The sequence below is a fragment of the Salmo salar genome, chromosome 15 (genome assembly GCF_965601325.2).
Source record: "Salmo salar chromosome 15, fSalSal1, whole genome shotgun sequence".
NCBI classification, from domain to species: domain Eukaryota; kingdom Metazoa; phylum Chordata; class Actinopteri; order Salmoniformes; family Salmonidae; genus Salmo; species Salmo salar.
The window spans coordinates 42,775,184-42,802,259 of record NC_138305.1 but is presented as its reverse complement, the minus strand read 5'-3'; the positions used below and the strand labels follow the sequence as shown (position 1 = coordinate 42,802,259).

General features: G+C 42.6%; 1 protein-coding gene across 1 annotated transcript in view; it reads left to right on the top strand.

Annotated features, from left to right (window-relative positions):
* Positions 1-27,076, top strand: part of LOC106571386 (solute carrier family 35 member F1) — a 135,967-nt gene that overhangs the window by 91,442 nt on the left and 17,449 nt on the right. Inside the window, exons 4-7 of the mRNA XM_014144409.3 lie at positions 10,974-11,133; positions 12,145-12,301; positions 13,831-13,883; positions 26,222-26,376. Coding sequence (XP_013999884.1) covers positions 10,974-11,133; positions 12,145-12,301; positions 13,831-13,883; positions 26,222-26,376 — 525 coding nt within the window. The remainder of the gene's footprint in view (positions 1-10,973; positions 11,134-12,144; positions 12,302-13,830; positions 13,884-26,221; positions 26,377-27,076) is intronic.

Genomic DNA, 27,076 nt, shown 5'->3' with positions numbered 1-27,076 from the left:
CGGTACTCAGATCCAGACTCTTTGCGGAGAAGAAACTAAGGTTTGTTGGTGTGGCGTTTGGCCGGAGCAAGGAGTCTGCATAGCCAGGCAAGTGGAGAAGTCTCTCAACCGTAAGTCATAGGAAGTGTGATGATGGCCCTTAGTTGTCTATTGATATTAGGAGAAATGTCAGGGTTACAGCTGTCTAAACCTTCAATAAGGGATGGGAATTCCTGACCTCATAAACACGCTTCATTCAGCATCTTCAGCAGAGATATGGTAGTGACCACATGGGACCACCAGTGATTATTTCAGTGGAAAAGTCCTAGACCCTGGCAGACAGGGCGCTGCTGCTTTCATTTAGGTCTGACCCCAATTAGGTGACTGGCAAATTGTTTGGTCATAAGGCTGTTGGTCGACCTTGGTTGTTGTCATCGTGCAGTAACAAATATATATATATTTGCGCCCATCTCAGTGAACGAATCCATTGTGGAGGCCTAGACTAAAAGCGAATTTATGTTTGATCTGAAAAAAATGTAGTCGGATGCTCCATAGGGATGGTGTGATGCAAATGCGGAGCCTCCAGAGGCATGCAGAGGCCAAATCAAGCTCCGTACCGCATGGGCTTATGCCTCCCAAATTTTGTAACAATGCGGAGGGCTCTGTATAGCTCCGCATTGGCATAATTAGTTGACGGTAGGTTGGGGCAGTAGATCCTGTATAAACACAAACTCACTACCTTGAAAACAGCTCTGCACTGCTCAGCGAAGCGCAATAAGTATGAATGCCTTGACTTCTGCTGAGGCCATATCACCATAAATGCTGCATGGCCAATGCAGACGTGGGATTGATCATGCGCCCAGATGCACAATGCACTTCTCTCTCCAGCCAATTTGTGCACATTCATTGTTTCATAACTTCATTGTGTGAATTGTTTGCTTTACTTGTTAGTGTAGATCAATTCCCCATTACATATATCGCCATTAGTACATTTACCGTTAATTCCCATAATTTCTAATCTACAATGTTGTTTATTTGGTTATGGTAATTTATTTTAATGCATTCAATATTATTATTCAAGTATTCCTGTTCTCATTGTTTGAGTGGACATTTATAACCAATGCTACACTTGTGAGAGATAAGTTTTGGTTTATTTCATTCCATTTACGAGGTGTCAATTTAGTCTTGGCCTTTTGTTTGGAGCACTCCTGTCAATGTTGAGTAAGGACGCGTACGCATAGAAGTAGGCCTATAGGCCACCTGGCCTGCGCACAAATGTAGGCATATAAATGTGCTCATTTGGGGATCTGATAGTATTTCTGATTGGCTTAACGCACCACAACTAATGACCTATGGAGCTTCTCAAATTCATGTTTTCTTCACCTCAAACAGCAAGCAAAGTCTGTTTTTACATCCATTGAGAATAACAATAGTCCCTCAATGTATTTGAAAAATCTTTCCAGCTCTCTCCCTTTCGATAACCACTCAGCGTGAAAGGGAAAAATGTCATGCTCTGATCCAGTAGAAACGTCATAAAATAGGCCTACCTCATAAATTCTTATCAGTGCTTGACTTGGACTGAACTATATACTCATTTTGGGTGCTGGTACTGTTTATATTTAGGTGTAGGAGCTCCACAATACTGTAGAGCTAATATTCTATGAGGAACAGGAGCTCAAACAGTAGAAAATTTGAGGTGCTGGTACTCAGCTCCGGTGTGTTTCTTATCTCTTGCACAAATAGCCTACAACTGTGTCTGTCCTGAGCTCACTGGCGCTGGAAGTTCTAAGGGCCCAGAATATTTTATTCAATGCTAGCGCAAGCTTCAGCCGGACCCAAGTTAATGGTTGATACAATATTTCAAGTTCGTTGCAGACAGGCCATGCGTAGCCAATGTGATTTATAGGATATTTATTTTTATTTTGATATTTTCTACCTGCAGGCTGCAATGTTATGTGTTGGCTTTATGTAGGCAAATTTTACATAGTTGGCAATAGAATTTACTTTTTAGGTTTGTATAATTTTCATTTAGATTTGGATAGAATTTTGATTAACCACAACACAATTTTTGAGATATGAAGACTTTATTATAAATTAAATGGAACCGTTTCATGAAAATATACATATATTAAAAACTGGCATGCAGATTGGTAGAAATGGGAAGATAAATTGGCATTCAACATGAGAAAGTTTGCAGACTCCTCATGTAGCCTATTATTGGCAACTTCAGGAGAGTAATGGCAGAATCTGCAAGAGGTGAATAGTTAGGTCAGGTTTTTTATTCTGGTTATCTAGATCTCTGGCGCCCTCTTGAGGCATTTGTCTTATTTCATCAAACCGTAAGCTTTAAGCATCAGACAAGCTCAATGCATACAGTGGCAAGAAAAAGTATGTGAACCCTTTGGAATTACCTGGATTTCTGCATAAATTGCTCATCAAATTTGATCTGATCTTCATCTAAGTCACAACAATAGACACACATAGTGTGCCTAAACTAATAACACACAAATTATTGAATTTTCCTGTCTATATTGAAAATATAATTTAAACATTAAAGGTTGGAAAAAGTATGTGAACCCCTAGGCTAATGACTACTCCAAAAGCGAATTGGAGTCAGGAGTCAGCTAACATGGAGTCCAATCAATGAGACGAGATTGGAGATGTTGGTTAGAGCTGCCTTGCCCTATAAAAAACATAAAAAAATGTGTGTTTGCTATTCACAAGAAGCATTGCCTGATGTGAACCATGCCTCGGACAAAAGAGATCTCAGAAGACCTAAGATTAAGAATTGTTGACTTGCATGATGTCGGAAAGGGTTACAAAAATATTTCTAAAGCCTTGATGTTCATCAGTCCACGGTAAGACAAATTGTCTATAAATGGAGAAAGTTCAGCACAATTGCTACTCTCCATAGGAGTGGCCGTCCTGCAAAGATGACTGCAAGAGCACAGCGCAGAATGCTTAATGAGGTTAAGAAGAATCCTAGAGTGTCAGCTAAAGACTTACAGAAATCTCTGGAACATGCAAACATCTCTGTTGATGAGTCTACGATACATAAAACACTAAACAAGAATGGTGTTCATGGAGGACACCACGGAAGAAGCCACTGCTGTCCAAAAAAAACAAAAAGTGCACCTAGATGTTCCACAGTGCTACTGGCAAAATATTCTGTGGACAGATGAAACTACAGTTGAGTTGTTTGGAAGGAACACACAACACTATGTGTGGAGAAAAAAAAGGCACAGCACACCAACATCAAAACCTCATCCCAACTGTAATGTATTGTGGGCCTGGACAGCTGGCTATCATTGACGGAAAAATGTATGTGTTGGGTGCCGCAACAGGACAACGACCCAAAACACAGAAGTAAATCAACGACAGAAAGGCTTCAACTGAAGAAAATACGCCTTCTGGAGTGGCCCTGTCAGAGTCCTGACCTCAACCCGATTTTGAGATGCTGTGGCATAACCTCAAGAGAGCAGTTCACACCAGACATCCCAAGAATATTGCTGAACTGAAACAGTTTTGTAAAGAGGAAGTCTGATCCGCAACTACAGAAAATGTTTGGTTGAGGTTATTGCTGCCAAAGGAGGGTCAACAAGTTATTAAATCCAAGGGTTCACATACTTTTCCCACCCTGCACTGTGAATGTTTACACAGTGTTTTCAATAAAGACATGAAAACGTATAATTGTTTGTGTGTTAATAGTTTAAGCAGACTGTGTTTGTCTATTGTTGTGACCTAGATGAAGACAGCCCTACTCTCATTATTCCATATTGATCCTCCTGGAACCTGGTATGCAGCTCAGTCAGCTGTCTGTCCAGGACCATGAGTCTAGCTCAGTCAGCTGTCTGTCCAGGACCATGAGTCTAGCTCAGTCAGCTGTCTGTCCAGGACCATGAGTCTAGCGTTTTTGGGCAGCTGTTATAGACGATTTAGATTTTTTGTTGTTGTCATATTTGGTTATATATGTAGAAATGTTCAAAAAGTTTCACTTTTTAAGGGCCTCTTCACTTGTCTATGTAGTGCTATGAACTTGCGGTTAAGTTGATTTAAAACATTACCCTGGCTTTGATTTGTGATGGCTTTGATGATGGCCTTCACATTTATCCAGTGCAAAAGAGTGGGGTTTGCTAGCCAGGTGTTGAAGCATGCCTCGCAAAGATGCTTCCAATCTTTATATATGTCTCTAACCAATGAGCCTTCCATAGTGGCCTTGGAGAAATGTCTACACAGCTTTACAGAAAAGAGCGTGCTTTGTCGAACTGTATGCCAGCCAATAAAACTGGCCATACCGAGTGGTGCAGCGGTCTAAGGCATTGCAATCTCAGTGCTTGAGGCGTCACTACAGACCTGGTTCGATTCCAGGCTGTATCACAACCGGCCGTGATTGGGAGTCCCATAGGGCGGCGCACAATCACCCCAGCGTCGTCCGGGTTACGGCTTGGCCGGGGTAGGCCGTCATTGTAAATAAGAATTTGTTCTTAATTGACTTGTTAAATAAAGGTAAAAAAAATATCATTCCAAAACGGGGAATGTGGAAGTCTGGAAGTCAAAGCAGTAGCTAACCTCGTGGGCTGACGATGACTCTGACAGATTTGGTTTAGCCAATGGAGGTAGTGGAGCAGGTGTTGTCTTCATCCTCCATCTGTGGCTTTTTGAAAAAGTGCATGAGTGAACTTTGTTTTGCCATAACTTGTGACTAGCTGGCTAGCGCTAGTTCGCATTAGCAAAGAATTGCAGAGGGTCTAAACAATTTTCCCACAGTTAGCATGCTAGTAGGTACGTGTGTGTGTGGGGGGGTAGTGGTACCATATGATTGCGATAAAACAAATTAGCCTCCTACTGCATTTTTCAACATTTCTGTTTAGTCAGGAGACAATACAAACTACAAATCAAATTAATGTACTTAATGTTATGTGTATATATAAAATGAAATAAATTAATTTGATTTGTTGTTTGTAATATATATAAATAAGGCCATCGTGATTGGCTGGCCCTCTGCCTGGCCTGGCCCTGCCATGAATCCACTTCTGGTTGAGCCTGCATGATAAGGGGGCTAATTAAAGGTGCACTGGCTGACTCTCATTCCATGTGTCAGTTTATCTTCATTAAAATGTGGTTAGTGCCAAAGGAGCCTTACTCATATCCACCCGAAAGGCATCAGTTTGCTAGTGGAGGAAGGGATGGAGAGAGGGAAGATTAGAGGAGAGTCCTGCTGAGAGCAGGATAGATTTCTTTTTCTCACCCTCTTCATTTCCTCTGTGACGTGCTCAGTTTTTTGGCGGCATGAAGCTTTCATTAGACCAATGAAATTGCCGAACGGGTTAAGGTCAAACAGTGACGAGAGCGACAATGAAAACGATCCAATATCGGATGAAGCAATTCTGAGGCTATTCAACTCCGACACCGAAGGAGATGACTTCAGTGGTTTTCAGTGCACAGGAGGAGGAAGATAGTGACCAATGACTTTCTTGGTAGGCTACTGTTTACTGCTAATTTTTTATTTTTTGTTACAAGCCGTGTTTCGTTAAAAACCTATTTATTTTTGTTACAAGCCGTGTTTCCTTAAAACCTGTGTAAAGTTCATTTGTTTCAATGTACCGGTAGGCACCTGCGGCTTATAGACATGTGCGGCTTATTTATGTTCAAAATAATACTTTTAAAAAATTCTGTGGGTGCGGCTTATATTCAGGTGCGCTCAATAGTCCGGAAATTACGGTAATAGTTTTTTTTATTATACCCCAAATTACGGCGTGCCGTGTAAGGGCACGTGGACGAAGACCAAACAAACACGTAGCAAAAACACAGGGTTGAAACCCAAACAAAAGAGCGAGGAGCACCTCGAATAAATAACACAAGCGCACAATGATTATCACACAGGACGAGACCCGTAATCATCTGCGCGATCCACAAAGGCACGGAAGCCCAAAACGCACAGCACAGGTACTCACACCCACCAACAGACATAGTAACAATAATCGGCAGCACCATGGTGAACAAAGGGCACATAAATACAATCAGTGGGAATAGGGGCCAGGTGTGCGCAATGAAAGTTCCAGAGGGATCTGTGACATCATGGGATTCTGTCTTTGTCTCTTCCTCTACTTCTGCGTCTGTCACTGCCTCCGCCTCTACTCAGCCAGACAGAAAACAGATGGTGCGTCAGGGTCTGTCTCCATCAGGTACCGCTCTGCTTACATCATCCCCCGTCCGCCACTCGAGACCACTCCGCCTCATCGTTGTTTCAAGAAGGGCAATCGATGACAAGCACGGAACCTCGGTCTCACAGAGTGTCAGGGCCAGTGGTGTGGAGCGTTGATTGTTCTGCTGAAGTGAAGTGGTGGAAGTTGAGTGTAAAAGGTAACAGAATCCCCTCATTGGTGGTCTGACCCTGTGACAGACAGACAGACAGACAGACAGACAGTGATGATGCATGGACAAGTTTATCAGTACCTCCATGCCTTACTGACCCAGAGTCAGCCCAAGGTACTGATGTGACAAGCACACGGCTGGCCTGCAGCAACTGTTCACACAGGGATGTATCTATCTATCCGCATGGTGTGACTGTCACTGAGTGACTAGGCCAGAAGGTGAGGAGAGTGATAGGGTGACTCTCTTCACCAGTGAAGAGATGGATATTTGAGAGTAGCAGTCTACAGCAGTAGCTCTCTCTTCAAAGTAAACCCAGTCTGAGGATATTGTGAAGGTGATTAAACATTCAGAGGAAGGTGTGCCCAAGGAATCACTGTAAATATTGACTCAGTAAACAGCTATAACTCAAACTGGTACAAATATTTTGAAATAAATAGATTTTTTTCCAGATCTGTTGTGCAAGTTGGTTTGATAATGAGCAGTGTTTCCCCTACGATTTTTCTTCTGCAGTGGTGGCAAAGTCAGCGTGGGGGGGGTTGGCTGGTAGTGGGCGGGGCTATTGGCGCAGTCTCCGACCGGAAAATTTTAGAGGACCTCGTCTTTGCCGCAGAGACAATATCTTTGTTTTAAAGCAAATTTCCTGCAATTCTACACATTTTGCTATGGGGTGGAGAGAACAGTTTAATAGTTTCTTTCTATTCTACACGTTTTGTCATAGCATATGAACACGACATAAGCCATCTGAATGACTTAAACATTATAACAAAATCCATGAGGGCCTCATGACAGCTCGATGATGAGAGGTCTAAGGAGAATGGCAAGAATCTTGCAAGCTAACAGGTGGGCCACAAACAGGCAAATAGCAGCACAGTACAACAGTGGTGTGCAGAATGGCATCTTGGAACGCACAACTCGTCGGTCCTTGTCACGGATACGCTATTGCAGCGGACGACCACACCGGGTTCCACTCCTATCAGCTAAAAACAAGAAGTGGCTCCAGTGGGAAAAAAATATAGCCTGGTCCGACGAATCCTGGTTCCTGTTGCATCATGCTGATGACAAAGTCTGGATTTGGCAAAAGCAGTCCATGGCCCATCCTGCCTGGTTGTTTACGCTACTGGGTGGTGGTGGTGTAATGTTGTGGGGAATGTTTTCCTGGCACATGTTACCAATTGAGCAACGTGCCCATGCCCCAAAGAATTCAGGCTGTTCTGGAGGCAAAGGGGGGGGTCCAACCCAGTACTAGATGGGTGTACCTAATAAACTGAACACTGAGTCTATAGCTCCATTATCATTTCTACATACTTTTTATGGTTTTAGTCGTTTAAGTTATATTTGTTATTTTGGGGGGGAGTGGGGGCAACTATAATAGATAAAATATATATTATCATTTTGTAATATAATAAATTAAATAGAGTTAAGCAGAGGCTAAATGAATATAGGGGAAACACTGAAAAAGAGAGCAGCTCAGGTCAAGTGAACTCAAATGAAGTAAGTTTGGTGTTAGTTGGAGACTTGATCAATGGACCCTCTCACTCTAAGGCCAAGTCAGACACTTCTCTTGTTCCTCTGTGCAGGGTATGTTGGCATTTAATTTAATTGGCTCTCCCACTGATTCTTTAGGGAGAGCGGAGGAAAGAAATAGGCACAACAATTCTCAACAGTTTTTTATAAACTATAACGAGGTTAGACAATGCCTCATCAATATTAATATTTCCGCCATGAAGAGAACGAGGCATAAAACAGTGCTATAAAGGACTTTCCCATTAAGGGGGAAATGATTAGTTGTTATGAATGGTCATGGAGTCTGGCTAGGCTCCAGTATGAGGAGATCAGTGGGTACATCTGGAGAAAACCCCTCTTCATCAACTCATTATAACAGCTGGCTAGGGACATTATCTTCACTGCTATTCACACTCCTCCAGTTAGAGATATGCAGGTAGCCAGCCTGGGGACATAACACTTTAAAACTGAGGAATAAAATGAAGATTTATTCGGTAGAGTTAAGCACAGAGTCTTATTAGGACTGACTAAATAGCCAGGGGTTTCATTTGTTTGCTGGATTTGTAAAGAGGAGCAGAGAATTTCATTACCAAGTCATGTCTATTATTTTGCCAATAACTCACTGTTGTTTCCTGCCATAGCTGTTACACAGATAGCACTGAGAGAACAGATGAGAGTAACACAGAACTCAACCTCAATCATTCACTCACTTTCAGGGTTCTCTCATGGTTATTGTTACCCTACATCAGGGTTCCCCAACTGGCGGTCTGTGGCCCGAATTTGACCCACAGTTTTATTTGGCCCCCCCAAGTTTTGAGAAACAGTTTTATTTTTATTGTTGGACATAAAATACTGTAAAAACACAAGGAAATCAGCTCCAATTGATTTTTATTTTGGAAATCTGTTACCAAGTTTTCCCACACATAGTAGAGAGACAGACACGTGATCGTATACAAATATAAGCAAGGTTTGAAATTATTGTTTTAGTCAAATGTTTGGGCTTCTTGCGGTCAGTTTGCATGCCCGTCCACCCGACCATCCGCCTTTGTGCTCCTTTTCCTCTCTTCCTTGTTCCTTCTTTCTTTATTTTTCTCTCTCCTGCTCTGTTACTTCTATCTTTCTTTCCTTCTCTCCCTCTCTCTCAAGGGCATGCTACAGGAACAGACCGGTTAATATAACCAAGCGGTGAAAAAGCCTTCCATTAGAAACACACTGGCCTGATGAGAGAGGAGAGACTGAGACATGCTGGCCTGATGAGAGAGGAGAGACTGAGACATGCTGGTCTGAGGAGAGACTGAGACATGCTGGCCTGATGAGAGAGGAGAGACTGAGACATGCTGGTCTGAGGAGAGACTGAGACATGCTGGCCTGATGAGAGAGGAGAGACTGAGACATGCTGGCCTGATGAGAGAGGAGAGACTGAGACATGCTGGTCTGATGACAGACTGAGACATGCTGGCCTGATGAGAGAGGAGAGACTGAGACATGCTGGCCTGATGAGAGAGGAGAGACTGAGACATGCTGGCCTGATGAGAGAGGAGAGACTGAGACATACTGGCCTGATGAGAGACTGAGACATGCTGGCCTGATGAGAGACTGAGACATGCTGGCCTGATGAGAGAGGAGAGACTGAGACATGCTGGCCTGATGAGAGAGGAGAGACTGAGACATACTGGCCTGAGGAGAGACTGAGACATGCTGGCCTGATGAGAGACTGAGACATGCTGGCCTGATGAGAGAGGAGAGACTGAGACATGCTGGCCTGATGAGAGAGGAGAGACTGAGACATACTGGCCTGATGAGAGAGGAGAGACTGAGACATACTGGTCTGAGGAGAGACTGAGACATACTGGTCTGAGGAGAGACTGAGACATACTGGTCTGAGGAGAGACTGAGACATACTGGTCTGAGGAGAGACTGAGACATACTGGTCTGAGGAGAGACTGAGACATACTGGTCTGAGGAGAGACTGAGACATACTGGTCTGAGGAGAGACTGAGACATACTGGTCTGAGGAGAGACTGAGACATACTGGTCTGAGGAGAGACTGAGACATACTGGTCTGAGGAGAGACTGAGACATAGTGGTCTGATGAGAGACTGAGACATACTGAGCTGGCGTTTAGACAAATCGATAAAACCACACATTATTATGCCAGGGTTGTCCTAGGTGTCAAAACTTTAATTGCGCACATCAATGTTGTGAGCTGTCAGGAAGGCCACTCCACCACCTCTTCTCTTCTCCTCTGTGTACTCTGCCTGTGATGGGCAGTGATGTGGGGGGCATTTTGCTGTCCTACGGTTCAATTTAGCACTTTGTTCTCCTGTGCACTACTTGTCCCCGAGGGTGAGCCCATACTGCTACCACTAAGTGCCAGAAAGGCTTCCCGGAATGGAGGCCTGATGGTCCCCTAGGCAATCATAAACCTTACCTCTCCTCCCTCCCGTATGACCCCTTCTCCTGCCTGACGCAAAATCTTCCATCACCCCTAATTCTCCATCCTCATTCTTTCTCATCACCGTTAGTGTTGGACTGTCCTCTGACCTTGTCCTCTAGTACAGTGTGTCCTATGTGTCAGCCCCTGGCCTCTGTGTGAGGGTGGTTTTTAGGCCTACTGTGATACTATCCCCCTAGGTGTGTCTATGTGGCATACAGTATCTTGGAACTCCATTTAAACCAGTAATGGGCAACTTTGACGGGGGTGATATCTGAGTGAGAGTGACTAATAAAATCAATGGGGGCCTCCCGGTCAGTAATTCTACCATGATTACTACAAGTTTAGATAGCTGTCTAGACTTACTTACCAATCGAAAAAATGTTAGCTGACATGCGGTAATTGAGTGACTGTCTGTGAGTGACATAACAAGATAGAAACTGATGATGCTCAACCAAATTTCAAAATTGCACCTTGGATATTCTAACTCTCAACATTAAGTTGAGACCCCGACTGAGTTCCTAAAAAATGATGTTGGGGGAGGCGTCATTGATCCGGGGGCCTACAAAGGGCGGCCAGTTGCCCATCCCTGATTTTAAATCATGTTCTCTCTGTTGTGTCTGTATTAACCACAGTTCATTGTGTCCGTTCTAACCCTGTATGTCTGTTCTCTGCCTCTCAGCTCTTAGACTGTTTCACCATCCCCGTGGTGCTGCTGCTGTCCTGGTTCTTCCTGCTGGTGAGGTACAAGGCCGTGCATTTTGTGGGCGTTGGGGTGTGTCTGCTGGGCATCGGCTGCATGGTGGGGGCAGATGTCCTGGTGGGAAGACAGCAGGGCCTAGGTAAGGCACACACACACACACACACACACACACACACACACACACACACACACACACACACACAATACCCTTACTGCCCCAAGGGCCAGTAACAGTGTTATTGAATAAGCATTTACAAAGACTCATAATAAATGTGTACTGCTCTGACTCATTGGAGACCTTCAGTCTGCTGTGTCCTTCACGCAAATACCCCGATCACCCCAACACACGGTATCCTTACTCTGCAGTTCACCATCACTGTCTCATTGCATTTAAACCTCAGTACCTTTAGCAACAACACAGTCAGCTCCCCGGTGTTATCTCTGGTGCGGTGTGCCTTTCACATCTATGGACAGCTTCCCCCTCTCATTATTCCATGAATTACCCCCTGGATTTCCAGTAGATAGAATTTTGCTTCACTATGAATAATAAATGTTCATATTACATGTTCTGGATCCGAGGAGTTTAGAGTTTCATTAAAAACAAACTGCTAGAGTTTCATTTCTGTCTCAGAATTGACAGAATAGTTATATTATATCTCAAATGTGTGCTGAGTATCTGTAAGATCTTTGTTTGATCGGGCACAGTTGATCCCTACATGACTGAAACCCATTGCTGCGTTCAGTATGCACTAAACATGCAGGGATAAAGGGATAATGCAATACTTTGGTATCAGGTTCCAATCAATAATGGCCATTTGTCTTTCCAGCTACCAGTAGTGTTACGGAGAAGAGCGTCATTTCAAACCCAATAAAGTGAACAGTATCTTAAATTTGCTTAATTTATTAACTCCAATTAAGGAAAGTTGCTGCAGCCCAGTTGCTGTCTGTACATCAGCCAATGTCTTTCACTGCCTTGTTGTCATCCATTACTAATGGGTTTTTATAGGCTAGCCACTTAGTCTGATATTACAGAAGAGCGTTTCATATGATAACCTATGTGTCATGGATAACTCAAGGATAGCTCTTTCATATGATAGGCTATTGTAATGTTGTGCTCTAGTAATTTCCTCCTCGCTCTCTATCTGCCTAGGGGACCATAAGCTCCTGGGGGACCTGCTGGTTCTGGGAGGGGCCATGCTCTATGGAATCTCTAACGTGTGTGAGGAGTTCATCGTTAAGAACCTGAGCAGGGTGGAGTTCCTGGGCATGATGGGACTGTTCGGCTCTTTCTTCAGCGGCATTCAGCTGTGAGTGTGTTTGTGTGTGTCAGACCTGGCTTCAAATACTGTTTGAAATCATTTCATATATATTTAGCTTGTTTGAGCTTGTCTGGTACAAAGGAACCAATAGAATAGTCCCAAAATGGCAAACTCTGAAACTCTGTCACTCAAGGCAGGCAAACGTTCAAAGATTTCAAACTGTATTTGAACTCAGGTCTAGTGTGTCATTCCTCACTGATACTATACTGGACAGAGCATCCCTCTTCACCAATACCACAAGAGCAGCCAGTAGAAACTCAGAGCTGTAGTGCTATATCTTTAACACCCCAACACTAACATTAGCAAGCTGGAAACCTTAAGTTAACCTCATCTACACTGAGTATACTAAACATTAGGAACACCTTCCTAATATTGAGTTTGCGTTCAGAACAGCTTCAATTCGTTGGGGCATGGACCCTACAAGGTGTCGAAGGCATTCCACAGGGATGCTGGCCATGTTGACCCCAAAGCTTCCCACAGTTTTGTCAAGTTGGCTGGATGTTCTTTTGGTGGTGGATCATTGTTGATACACAAAGGAAAGTGTTGAGCGTGGAAAACCCAACAGCGTTGCAGTTCTTGACACAAACCGGTGCGCCTGGCACCTACTACCATATCCCGTTCAAAGGCACTTAAATATTTTGTCTTGCCCAATTACCCTCTGAATGGCACACATACACAATCCATGTATCAATTGTCTCAAGGCTTGAAAATCATTCTTTAACCTGTCTCCTCCCCTTCATCTACACTGATTTGAAGTTGATTTAACAAGTGACGTCAATAAGGGATCATGGATTCACCTGGATTCACCTGGTCAGTCTGTCATAGAAAGAGCAGGTGTTCCTAATGTTTTGAAACCTTAGTGTATACATTCTGTAGCACTTGCCATCTGATCTTTTACAGCCGTTGATGCCAGCTTCATATCTACAGACATGCCCCATTTTCAACATATACTCCCACCAGCAGGTTCTATAGTATTACGCCTCTCTCACTCCAGATCAGATTGTGACTCTTTAACTTTTTAATAAGCTCAAAGAGGAATGATGAAACCGCCTGGTTATGAGACATCGCCTGTCTTCCCTCCACTTATTTCTTATTTCTTTATATATGAAATGATCCCAACCAGGGAAGACAGTGGATGCATGGGGACCTGTCTCTGTCTCTTGCTGGTGTTCTTTTTAGACCGGGGGGTGGGGGGGTGGGGGGGTGGGGGGGGTGAATGATCTGCCATGTTGTTTCTATTGTAACTGCCCCTCTGGAGTCAGATGATTCCGTCTATAGAATTCCCAAGATCCATTCCATAGGGTCAGAGGGTTGTACCCCCACATCGCTCTGAAAGGACGGATTTGTCCCTCGTCAGAATCACAGGTGCTGAGTTGTCAAAACTGAGCTTTCTGTCAAGAGACTTTTGATCCTCCTGTCTTACTTTCCTCCCTCCATCACTCACACTGTTTTATCCCCCCATCTCACAAATCTCACCTGTGCCTGACAGGAATTGTGTAATTTTCTTTCTGTTTCAGGGCCATCATGGAACACAAGGAGCTGTTAAAGGTGCAGTGGGACTGGCAGATTGGTAAGCTACTGTTACTGTGTGTGTGTATTTGTGTGAGGAAGGGAAGTTGTGCATGTGGGAAGGAAGTAAGTGGCAGTGGGTGATACAGGGATGATTAAACATTGGCAAAGGGGGAATTGATTGTCCTGTCTAGCGGAGATGCCCTCCCACACCTCCTCCTCCCCTCCACTGCAGTGTCAGATCCTCCTCACACAATCAGTTAGGCTGTAAGGGGTGTCACTGGAAGATCACTCTGCAAATGAAGTGGGGGTGACAAAGAGATGGGTCACTGAGCTAAGATGGATGGGCCACTGCTGTACAGTAAATGTGTACAGGCCGGCTAAGGGGTGGTGTCAACCTTTACGAAGGTCTTATTGTGCTGCATGAATTACAGGTAGGAGATGAAGGTGTCTAACTGATATATGGATGCACTTTATTTACTTATAACATCAACGGTTCACAATATTTGATTTGCCACAAACAAGCCAGACGGGGTGCTATTGTACAGCATACAGCAGCTGTTGGTTAGCTAGTAGGAGTAAGCCAGCAGGGTGCTATTGTACAGCATACAGCAGCTGTTGGTTAGCTAGTAGGAGTAAGCCAGCAGGGTGCTATTGTACAGCATACAGCAGCTGTTGGTTAGCTAGTAGGAGTAAGCCAGCAGGGTGCTATTGTACAGCATACAGCAGCTGTTGGTTAGCTAGTAGGAGTAAGCCAGCAGGGGTGTACAAGGGACTATGCTAAAAGCCTGCCCGCTGTAGAAGTGATTAAAACATTTGGGGCTGATACAGACTAAAGAAATCACAAGATATTGTCAGATGATAAGTTGACTTTATTCATAGTGGCAAAATATTTTTTTTAAAACAATAGGACTCGGTATGATGTGGGTCTGTACCGTCTTATGTGGACAGTGGCTTCACTCCTGTAGTGCTCCTCTGTACTTTTTCCCAATGCTTTTCCGACATGACTTCTGTCAAAGTCATATGATGTATTGGGACTTTTAGTTCAGACACAAATCAGAATATTTAACAGCAACCTAATTCTAGAATCTTCCCTTGAAGTTGTCTAAGTTTCAGTTAATTGGTTAAAGAATATTTCAAATACAATAAATTGTCATGACAACATGATATATATAGTAGCCCATGAAGATGCCCGATTTTCAATGACTTTCTTAGGAACTAAATCTATGACGTGCAATTCGCCGCTCTCCAAAAGCAATGCAGGTGACTAGGTCCTTAATCCACTCCAATTCACCCATTTCCTTTGATTGAGCAAGCCAGGGCGTGTGGTGCTGATGCCAATAGTGGGGTTTGGATAGTGTCCCAGGAGATGCTGGCTCGTCACAGAGGCATTAGCCAGTCTGTGGTGGCTTGAGGGGCACGTCATTAACTGTCACGGCCATGGCGGGCAACACAGCAGGTGCCAGAAGGAGAGAGATCTGCTCAGCCAAGATTGTGCTACCCTAGAAAAATTATGAGGACTTGGTCATGTAAAATGTATTGGAGGAATTTGTGCGTCCTCCAAAGACTTGGTGGCATTATATACACTGCTCAAAAAAATAAAGGGAACACTTTAACAACACAATGTAACTCCAAGTCAATCGCACTTCTGTGAAATCAAACTGTCCACTTAGGAAGCAACACTGATTGACAATAAATTTCACATGCTGTTGTGCAAATGGAATAGACAACAGGTTGAAATTATAGGCAATTAGCAAGACACCCCCAATAAAGGAGTAGTTCGGCAGGTGGGGACCACAGACCACTTCTCAGTTCCTATGCTTCCTGGCTGATGTTTTGGTCACTTTTGAATGCTGGCGGTGCTTTCACTCTAGTGGTAGCATGAGACGGAGTCTACAACCCACACAAGTGGCTCAGGTAGTGCAGCTCATCCAGGATGGCACATCAATGCAAGCTGTGGCAAGAAGGTTTGCTGTGTCTGTCAGCGTAGTGTCCAGAGCATGGAGGCGCTACCAGGGGACAGGCCAGTACATCAGGAGACGTGGAGGAGGCCGTAGGAGGGCAACAACCCAGCAGCAGGACCGCTACCTCCGCCTTTGTGCAAGGAGGAGCAGGAGAAGCACTGCCAGAGCCCTGCAAAATGACCTCCAGCAGGCCACAAATGTGCATGTGTCTGCTCAAACGGTCAGAAACAGACTCCATGAGGGTGGTATGAGGGCCCGACGTCCACAGGTGGTGGTTGTGCTTACAGCCCAACACCGTGCAGGACGTTTGGCATTTGCCAGAGAACACCAAGATTGGCAAATTCGCCACTGGCGCCCTGTGATCTTCACAGATGAAAGCAGGTTCACACTGAGCACGTGACAGACGTGACAGAGTCTGGAGACGCCGTGGAGAGCGTTCTGCTGCCTGCAACATCCTCCAGCATGACCGGTTTGGTGGTGGGTCAGTCATGGTGTGGGGTGGCATTTCTTTGGGGGGCCGCACAGCCCTCCATGTGCTCGTCAGAGGTAGCCTGACTGCCATTAGGTACCGAGATGAGATCCTCAGACCCCTTGTGATATGCTGGTGCGGTTGGCCCTGGGTTCCTCCTAATGCAAGACAATGCTAGACCTCATGTGGCTGGAGTGTGTCAGCAGTTCCTGCAAGAGGAAGGCATTGATGCTATGGACTGGCCCGCCCGTTCCCCAGACCTGAAACCAATTGAGCACATCTGGGACATCATGTCTCGCTCTATCCACCAACGCCACGTTGCACCACAGACTGTCCAGGAGTTGGCGGATGCTTTAGTCCAGGTCTGGGAGGAGATCCCTCAGGAGACCATCCGCCACCTCATCAGGAGCATGCCCAGGCGTTGTAGGGAGGTCATACAGGCACGTGGAGGCCACACACACTACTGAGCCTCATTTTGACTTGTTTTAAGGACATTACATCAAAGTTGGATCAGCCTGTAGTGTGGTTTTCCACTTTAATGTTGAGTGTGACTCCAAATTCAGACCTACATGGGTTGATAAATTGGATTTCCATTGATTATTTTTGTGTGATTTTGTTGTCAGCACATTCAACTATGTAAAGAAAAAAGTATTTAATAAGATTATTTATTTCATTCAGATCTAGGATGTGTTGTTTAAGTGTTCCCTTTATTTTTTTGAGCAGTATATATAACAAAGCATCCTTCACTCATGCTGCCAAACATACCCTCGTAAAACTGACCATCTTACTGATCCTCTACTTTGGCGATGTCATTTACAAAATAGCCTCCAACACCCTACTCAACAAATTGGATGCAGTCTATCACAGTGCCATCCGTTTTGTCACCAAAGCCCCATACACTACCCACCACTGCGACCTGTACGCTCTCGTTGGCTGGCCCTCGCTTCATACTCGTCGCCAAACCCACTGGCTCCAGGTCATCTACAAGACCCTGCTAGGTAAAGTCCCGCCTTATCTCAGCTCGCTGGTCACCATAGCTGCACCCACCCGTAGCACGCGTTCCAGCAAGTATATCTCACTTGTTACCCCCAAAGCCAATTCCTACCTTTGGCTGCCTCTCCTTCCAGTTCTCTGCTGCCAATGACTGGAACGAACTACAAAAATCTCTGAAAACTGGAAACACTTATCTCCCTCACTAGCTTTAAGCACCAGCTGTCAGAGCAGCTCACAAATCACTGCACATGTACATAGCCCATCTATAAATAGCCCAAACAACTACCTCTTCCCCTACTGTATTTATTTATTTATTTTGCTCCTTTGCACCCCAGTATTTCTACTTTGCACACTCATCGACTGTCAAATCTACCATTCCAGTGTTTTAATTGCTCTATTGTATTTACTTTGCCACCATGGCCTATTTATTGCCTTTACCTCCCTTATCTCACCTCATTTGCTCACATTGTATATAGACTCATTTTCTACTGTATTATTGATTGTATGTTTGTTTTACTCCATGTGTAACTCTGTGTTGTTATATGTGTTGAACTGCTTTGCTTTATCTTGGCCAGGTCGCAGTTGTAAATGAGAACTTGTTCTCAACTTGCCTACCTGGTTAAATAAAGGTGAAATAAATAAATAAAATAAAATAAAATATTGTTTCTTCCATCCTCAAGCTTACCACATGGAGAGTTGTGTGTTTTAATAATCAGTTATTGGTCATAAGGAAGGTGAAAACAAAGGTTCATATTACAGGTCGGCCAATTATGATTTTTCAACGCCGATACCGATTATTGGCGGACCGAAAACCGCCGATACCGATTAATCGAACGATTATTATTATGATTTTTTTAAATATATATATATACACACACACACACACACACACACACACACACACAGCTCTGAAGTGACAACGATACTGAAGAGTCTGCTTAGGAGACAAATACTCTCAACTGTTTGAATAATAAAAATAGAGTTTAAGTTACCTGTGATGAATGCTGAAAACAAAAACTGTAATTTCTATATGCAGGAAATCCTATTTTAATATTGGGCATGGTAAGAATTGACTACCAAAGTGCGAGTCACAATTCCCATGACACCTTCTAGCAAAATCTGAAAAGCGGTTCCTTCATTTATTCCATAGGATATTTTTAGATTAATTTAAAATAAGGTCTGTGTTTGGTTTAGGCTTACACCACCTTGCCAATTTTATAACTGTGTAGATATCCATAGGATATAACTCTGATCAATATAAGCGAAGATATTTTCATAAATCCACTCTACAAAAAAAATATGTTGACAAACGTTAGCTAGTGAGATTTACACGGGTATCAAAACGCCGTGGCGGTTTAAGCACAAAACACAGACCTTATTTGAAGTAGATCAAGACATTCTCTATGGAAGACATGAACGGTAAAATAACGAAGGAACCCCTTTCAAGTTCAGCCGCAAGTTATTACAGGAATTATGACGCGTCGACTATTTCTCTCTAAACCATATATCTTTACGAGCCTGCTGCTGCCTACCACCGCTCAGTCAGACTGCTCTATCAAATATCAAATCATAGACTTAACTATAATATAATAAACCTTAGGTCATTCATATGGTCAAATCCGTAAACTATCATCTCGAAAACATTATTCTTTCAGTGACATACGGAACCGTTCCGTATTTTATCTAACGGGTGGCATCCATAAGTCTAAATATTCCTGTTACATCGCACAACCTACAATGTTATTTCATAGTTCCATAAAATTCTGGCAAATTAGTTCGCAACGAGACAGATTCTGTATACCCTGATTCTGCGTGCAACAAACGCAAGAGAACTGACACAATTTCACCTGGTTAATATTGCCTGCTAACCTGGATTTCTTTTAGCTAAATATGCAGGTTTAAAAATATATACTTCTGTGTATTGATTTTAAGAAAGGCATTGATCTTTATGTCTAGGTACAGTCGTGCAACGATTGTGCTTTTTTCGCAAATGCGCTTTTGTTAAATCATCCCCCGTTTGGCGAAGTCGGCTGTCTTTGTTAGGAAGAAATAGTCTTCACAGTTCGCAATGAGCCAGGCGGCCCAAACTGCTGCATATACCCTGACTCTGTTTGCAAGAGAAGTGACACATTTTCCCTAGTTAAAATAAATTCATGTTAGCAGGCAATATTAACTAAATATGCAGGTTTAAAAATATATACTTGTGTATTGATTTTAAGAAAGACATTGATGTTTATGGTTAGGTACACGTCGGAGCAAAGACAGTCATTTTTCGCGAATGCGCACCACATCGATTATATGCAAAGCAGGACAGGCTAGATAAACTAGTAATATCATCAACCATGTGTAGTTAACTAGTGTTTATGATTGATTGATAGTTTTTTTTATAAGATAAGTTTAATGCTAGCTAGCAACTTACCTTGGCAACATAAAGCAGGTGGTTAGAGCGTTGGGCTAGTTAACGTAAGGTTGCATCCCCAAGCTGACAAGGTAAAAATCTGTCGTTCTGCCCCTGAACAAGGCAGTTAACCCACCGTTCCTAGGCCGTCATTGAAAATAAGAATGTGTTCTTAACTGACTTGCCTAGTTAAATAAAGGCTTAAAAAATATATATATAATAATAAAATCGGCAAATCGGTGGCCAAAAATACCGATTAACGATTGTTATAAAAACTTGAAATCGGCCCTAATTAATCGGCCATTCCGATTAATCGGTCGACCTCTAGTTCATATACAGTGCCTTCAGAAAGTATTCATACCCCTTTGACTTATTCCACATTTTGTTGTGTTACAGACTGAATTCAAAATGGATTAAATTGATTTTTTTCCCTCACCCATCTACACACAATACCCCATAATGGCACAGTCAAAACATGTTTTTAGAAAATGTAGCAAATTTGTTGAAAATTAAATACAGAAATATCTAATTTACATAAGTATTCACAACCCCTGAGTCAATTATTTGTAGAATAACCTTTTGGCAGTGATTAAAACTGTGAGTCTTTCTGGGTAAGTCTCTAAGACTTTTCCACACCTGGATTGTGCATCATTTGCCCATTTATTCTTTTAAAAATTCTTCAAGCTTTGTCAAGTTGGTTGTTGATCATTGCTAGACAACCATTTTCAGGTTTTGCCATAGATTTTCAAGTAGATTTAAGCAACTCCAGTGTAGATTTGGCCTTTTTTTAGGTTATAGTCCTGCTGAAAGGTGAATTAATCTCCCAGTGTCTGGTGGATTTTGCCTGTGCTTATCTACATTCTGTTTCTTTTTTATCCTGAAAAACTCCCCAGTCCTCAACGATTACAAGCATACGCATAACATGATACAGCCACCACTATACTTCAAAATATGGAGAGTGGTACTCAGTAATGTGTTGTATTGGATTTTCCCTTAACATAACACTTTGTATTCAGGACAACAAGTTAGTTGCTTTGCCACATTGTTTGCAGTATTACGTTAGTGTCTTGTTGCAAACAGGATTCAGGTTTTGGAATATTTTTATTCTGTACAGGCTTCCTTCTTTTCACTCGGTCAAATAGGTTAGTATTATGGATTAACTACAATGTTGTTGATCTATCCTCAGTTTTCTCGTATCACAGCCATTAAACTCTGTAACTGTTTTGAAGTCACCATTGGCCTCATGGTGAAATCCCTTAGCAGTCTCCTTCCTCACCGACAACTGAGTTAGGAAGGACGCCTGTATCTTTGTAGTGACTGGGTGTTTTGATAGACCATCCAAAGTGTAATTAATAACTTCACCATGCTCAAAGGGATATTTAATGTCTGATTTGTTTACCCAGCTACCAATAGGTGCCCTTCTTTGTGAGGCATTGGAAAGTGTTTGTGGTTGAATCTGTGTTTGAAATTCACTGCTCGAATGAGGGACCTTACAATTATCTGTATGTGTGGGATACAGAGATGAGGTAGTTATTCAATAATCATGTTAAACACTACTGTTGAACACAGAGTGAGTCCATGGAACTTATGTGACTTGTTAAGCACATTTCTACTCTTGAACGTATTTTGGCTTGCCATAACAAAGGGGTTGACTATTTATTGACTCAAGACATTGCAGCTTTTCATTTTTATTAATTTGTAAAAGTTTAGAAAAACATCATTCCACTTTGACATTATTGTTAAGATTGTGTAGGCTAATGACAGAATCTTAATTTAATTATTTTAAATTCAGGCAGTAACAAAAAAATGTGGAAGAAGTCAAGGGTTGTGAATACTTTCTGAAGGCAAAATGTGGGAATAATGCTCTTGGGGTGGTAATCATACAGATATAGCTCTTCCTTCCTAATAACAGGGATTTCAATATTCATGGTTTCAGATTGCTGATGTGTTTCTAAAATCATCATCCTACTACACCATGAAAACTTAGCCCGGAGATACACTTCAACTTAGTTAAGAAAAGCAGGTGATGGCCATATTTATCTCTGGTGTGTATGCTGCCAGACATAGTAAACAAGTCATTTGAATAACGCATGAGGTCCTCTGTTCAGCTATTCAACCGACTACCAACAGTGTCTGGAGAAAACCATGTGAGCCTGTGAGGAAGTCAAGTGAAACTTCAAGGGTTAGGAAGTCTGTGTGCTTGCCCATTGCAAAAAATGTACTATGTTTGCTTGAGTGGATTGGATTCAAAAAAGCATACTGAATACAGTGAGTGCATTGTAACCAACCGCCAGAATGTAGCGCTTAGTGTAGTTCTTAGTAGCCTACCAAACTTGCTAATTGCCTGGTACTCAGCACTCTATTGTCCCTCTAATCACTCTGACATCAATACAAATGTGATCGAAAACACTTCATGAGAGCCCAGGAGCTCATGTTGCGCAACATTTATATATGCTATGCAATTGTATGATAAAACAGAGATTTAATGTCCTCTATTAAAAAGTTGAAAAGAAGAGGATCCCATCAGCTTTCTATAGGCTAGGTCTACTCTATTTATTTATCAACTTTCTAATATTAAGCACATTGCTTCTCTTCACAACAGGAGTATAGCCTATCTGGCTGGCATGACAAGGAACCATGGGAAAAGCGTCCTCCATTCGCTATTTAAGTGCATAGATGATGTTGTTTTTTTTCTTCCATGCCTTTGTTCCGAGACCGGTGCATGATAATGGTCCATCCCAAATCAAACTATTATCACACATAAAGTACCAATCAAAAGTTTGGACACACCTACTCATTTCAGGGTTTTTATTTTTACTATTTTCTACATTGTAGAATAATAGTGAAGACATCAATACTATGAAATAACACATGGAATCATGTAGTAACCAAACAAGTGTTAAACAAATCAAAATAATTGTATATTTGAGATTCTTCAAAGTAGCCACCCTTTGCCTTGATGACAGCTTTGCACACGTTTGGCATTCTCTCAACCGGCTTCACCTGGAATGCTTTTCCAACAGTCTTGAAGGAGTTCCCACAAGCTGAGCACTTGTTGGCTGCTTTTCCATCACTCTGTGGTCCAACTCATCCCAAACCATCTCAGTTGGGTTGAGGTCGGGTGATTGTGGAGGCCAGGTCATCTGATGCAGCACTCCATCACTCTCCTTCTTGGTCAATGACCCAACACACCTCCAGGCTGTGTAAGGGCTATTTGACCAAGAAGAAGAGTGATGGAGTGCTGCATCAGATGACCTGGCCTCCACAATCACCCGACGTCAACCCAATTGAGATGGTTTGGCATGAGTACCACTTTCATGGTACTGGTTATCCCGAGTTGAACTCAGAGTTGACCAAAGTTACCTCGCTAACTCCTCAAACCTGATTTATAGTGTAGGGCTCAGATCTTCAATATTTGAGGTTTTAATATTGCATAGTACATCTTCGGTAGTCAGATTCTGATATATGCAATGGCTTGGGACTGTCATGGTGAGTGCTGCCTCATTATCTATGATGATTCAAACTCCCTTTAGACAGCTCTGCAAGCATCATAATGTCAAAATGCCTTCGTTACTCACCAGATATGGAGTTTCACTGAGCAACTATCTTCATTTACTCCCGTTACGGCCGGTATGTACTTCCGAAAAAATGACTCTCCGGCAAGACAATGTATTGCGCTGTTGTTGACTTCTGACCTATCTGTGACAGTAATGAGTAATTTCTTCTGGGTTTTATTTGTTTGTTTTATTTTATTATAAATGCTTGTACATTTTTTGGAAGTACATACCGGCCGTAATGGGAGTAATTGAAGATAGTTGCTCAGCGATAGCTGGAACAGTATAGCTGGAGCAGTGAACTGGAGCAGTGAAGAGACTACTATGAATTGGGATTGGTGATTTACACTGCATTTAAACAGTGTTTGAACTTATCCACTCTTCAACTATCAGCTGTCCTTCAGTACTTTCTCACTGCAGAGAAGCAGGTGGATATTTTTGCCTTCTCTCCTGAGGACTACTCCCCTGATATGTAATGTATCTATGACAATGAAAAGCCATTGAATAGGATCCTGATTTCTTTTAGTGGAATGAGCGAGACGGAAATTACCCTGGCAGCATTCATAACATCTCTGAGAGCAGAATCTGCCAGATAAGTGCTGTTTACGTTTTGTTTTGAGACAAATTACCATTATCTGTCTGTGTTGTCATTTCATCTGAGGCCGTAAAAGTCGTGTCCTTCATAAATACATTTTTTTAAATGAACCTGAAACTAGATGAGCAGGTAATTTAATTTTATAGTAACACTAAATCCCATTACTGTGTTTCTGCATGACAAAATATAATCAGAATGTCCCTAGTCCCTACATGACAACTATCTCCCTGAAATACCCATCATTATGTCATGATTTTCTGTCTAAGCCTCCCACTTTCTCCTCAATGTCTGTTGTTTGATAGTCATTGACCTTTACAGTGACCTTATATGGCATATATTTAATGATATTTGCATCCTCCTCCTCTCCCTTTTTTGGTTAAAGGTGAAGGAGGAAATGCTGCCATGACTATGTTCCCATTTATATCAGTTTGGTGTGCAGGAAGAATGTCACAGGATCCAACAAAATATTAGGTCATTGGACAAATCACTGCTGTCGTGTCTTTGGGTCACCATTAAACTGAAGACATGTTAATCAAAATAACTCCCTGTAATTATTATCACGCGATTAAACTGATTAATCGTTTAACTATAATTAACTAGGAGATCGGGGCACCAAGGAAAATATTCAGATTACAAAGTTAGAATTTTCCTAATATAACTTTCCTATATTATAATATTATATTATAGTATAAGCCGATTATCTTCTGGTTTAAATGGTGTATTTTACCTCGCGTCCAGTCTCATTCCAAACGTCGTAAATTGTTGTATCTGCACGAACCCAGCCTTTACTAAGAGTCATCCATACATCAATTGTCTTAAAATCATTTATTTACTAAACTAAGTAATTCACAGAAAGCATACAAACAGTAATTATCGTCACAAAGAATTGATAGAGTAATGTGCCCTAGTGGGCTAAACAGGCATGGCTGGTGTCTTGTTAACAAAGGGTCATAAATGGTTAGCTGAGGAGGCACACCGAGTTCATTAATATTAACAATTGATATGCTAACCCTTTGCACATGAACGCTCACTCATTCGGGAACAATTGCAATCAATATATATTTACGCTCAGTGTGTCGTCAGGATCCTTGTTGGAGAGTCGTTCTGTTGGAGAGTTCTCTCTCTCTCTCTCTCTCTCTCTCTCTCTCTCTCGGTTAGAATGGATCTTTCAAAGCGGCATTCATTAATGTCGTTATAGAATGGATGTTTTGTTGGTCTTCGCGTTCGATGATATAATTTACTTAGCTGCAGACTAATAATTAATATCAAAGACTTGTTCTTATTCTGTCGGTATCGATAGTCTAAAAGTTAACCACGTGGTATAGTTCACTTTCAGTAGAGGAATTGGATGGTCAAACCTATTGGCCAACTCGTAATGGAGTGGAGACCTGGTCTGAAGAAAGTAAATCAGGGTGGGGTTTTATAGTGAACATAGAACAGGCTTGTCACATGACGCCTGGTCCTGTCTGTGTCCCTGGGGGCGTGCCGATGACTGATTTAATCTTTGAACATAAATACATTCTATCACATTAACATCAGTACACAGCATCTCAATGTATTACAAACTAGCTTTATCCTTATTAATACATTCTATACAACCATTTGGATGCAAGTCCCATAGCCGAGGCTATTATATAAACAGTGTTATGGTAATACGGCTATATTGTCTCTTCTGAGTATCACAAAATTGTACCAAGCGGACCAGTTCGTTGCTGGATTCTTCACCAATCTTCCATACCTTCTCCAGAACATAAATGTCGTTCAGTTCCCCAATTCTGTGAGTTGGAAGAATTTCCTGTGTCTCTCTATGAACCATGTGGCAGGAGATTCTCCTCTAGAATTTTACCACCCCTTCACACAGGGCCTGGGTGGGGGAGGTAGGTTGGGGGATGGTGCAAGGGGGGAGGGGTCAACTGTCCTCCCTGTACTCAAAGAGGGCAACGTCATGACACTGCACATGTAAAGATGTAGGATATTAATTTGAGTCAGTTTGCTACAGCAGGAAAATTATCTTGCAGCAACAGGAAATGTGATTATAAGTAATGGACATTTGATACATTTTTCAAAAGTGGAAATCAAGTCTGAAATTTCAAAGTGGAAAGTTCTCCTGGAAAGTTCTCCTGCAACAAGGTGATCAAATTAAGATCCACCACCTGTAATAGGCAAATGTGTTGATGAATGGAGAAGATGAGCCCTTCCCTACTCTGTCATCAAGGTCCTTCTATCTTTACATGGACACAAGAAGAAAACTCTCCTATATAAGCCTTGATAGACCGGCAGGTGAACGATTTTTTTGCTGGCTAGTTGGTATTCTGGGGAGCATTCTGCTATTAATTAGGTCCAGTCTGCCCCTGCAGCTCTGTCACTCATTGTGTGTGTGCGTATGTGTGTCTTCTATGTGGGTGTGTGTGTATGTCTTTCACCAGGGTTGCTGTATATCGGCTTCAGTGCCTGCATGTTTGGCCTGTACAGCTTCATGCCCGTGGTCATTAGAAGGACCAGCGCCACGTCGGTCAATCTCTCTTTGCTGACCGCTGACCTCTACAGCCTGTTCTGCGGCCTCTTTCTGTTCCAGTACAAGGTGAGTACCACACACACACACCCTCATTCTTAAGCTCTTTCATCTATCATAATGATTCAGATTGTAAGAGATTGTACATCGCTATTACCTCAGACAATCCTATTCCACATATTGCCTTTTAGTTTTTCTGCCTATTATTTGCCGTTTTCTTCCTGCATGCTGCGCGCTAGTGATCGATCGCAGCTTTCACGCTGCTCTGAAAGGCTCTTCAGTTACCTCGGCGCGGAGCAGTCTGTATTTCTGCAGGCCAAAGACACCATGCGGGCCTTCATTTTCCTCCGTCCCGACTGGGCGGGTGGGCGAGCAGGCAGACCACAATCATTACTGTTAAAGCAGCTAGACCACCAAACACTGCCCATTAGTCATGCGTTACAATAAATAAAGCCCTCTAATCGCTTACCCAGATTTGACTCATGTAGTGCAGATTACCGCCTGCTGCAAAAGAAAGAGAGAAAGAGAGAGAGATTAAATTGGATGACTTTATGCCGTGTAATCTTGTAACTGCACATCTGCAAACCTCTGCATTCTCTCTCCCACCCCAGCAAACCTTAACTGTGTTGACTCTAATTGAGGAGGGCATTTGGGCATTGCTAATATTTTACTGGTATGTCTTAGTCACTCCTGTCTTTGTTACCTTTTAAAATGTAGCTTTTTCAAAGTGAATCATGGTTTATAATGCCATCGACAATGGCTGGCAGAT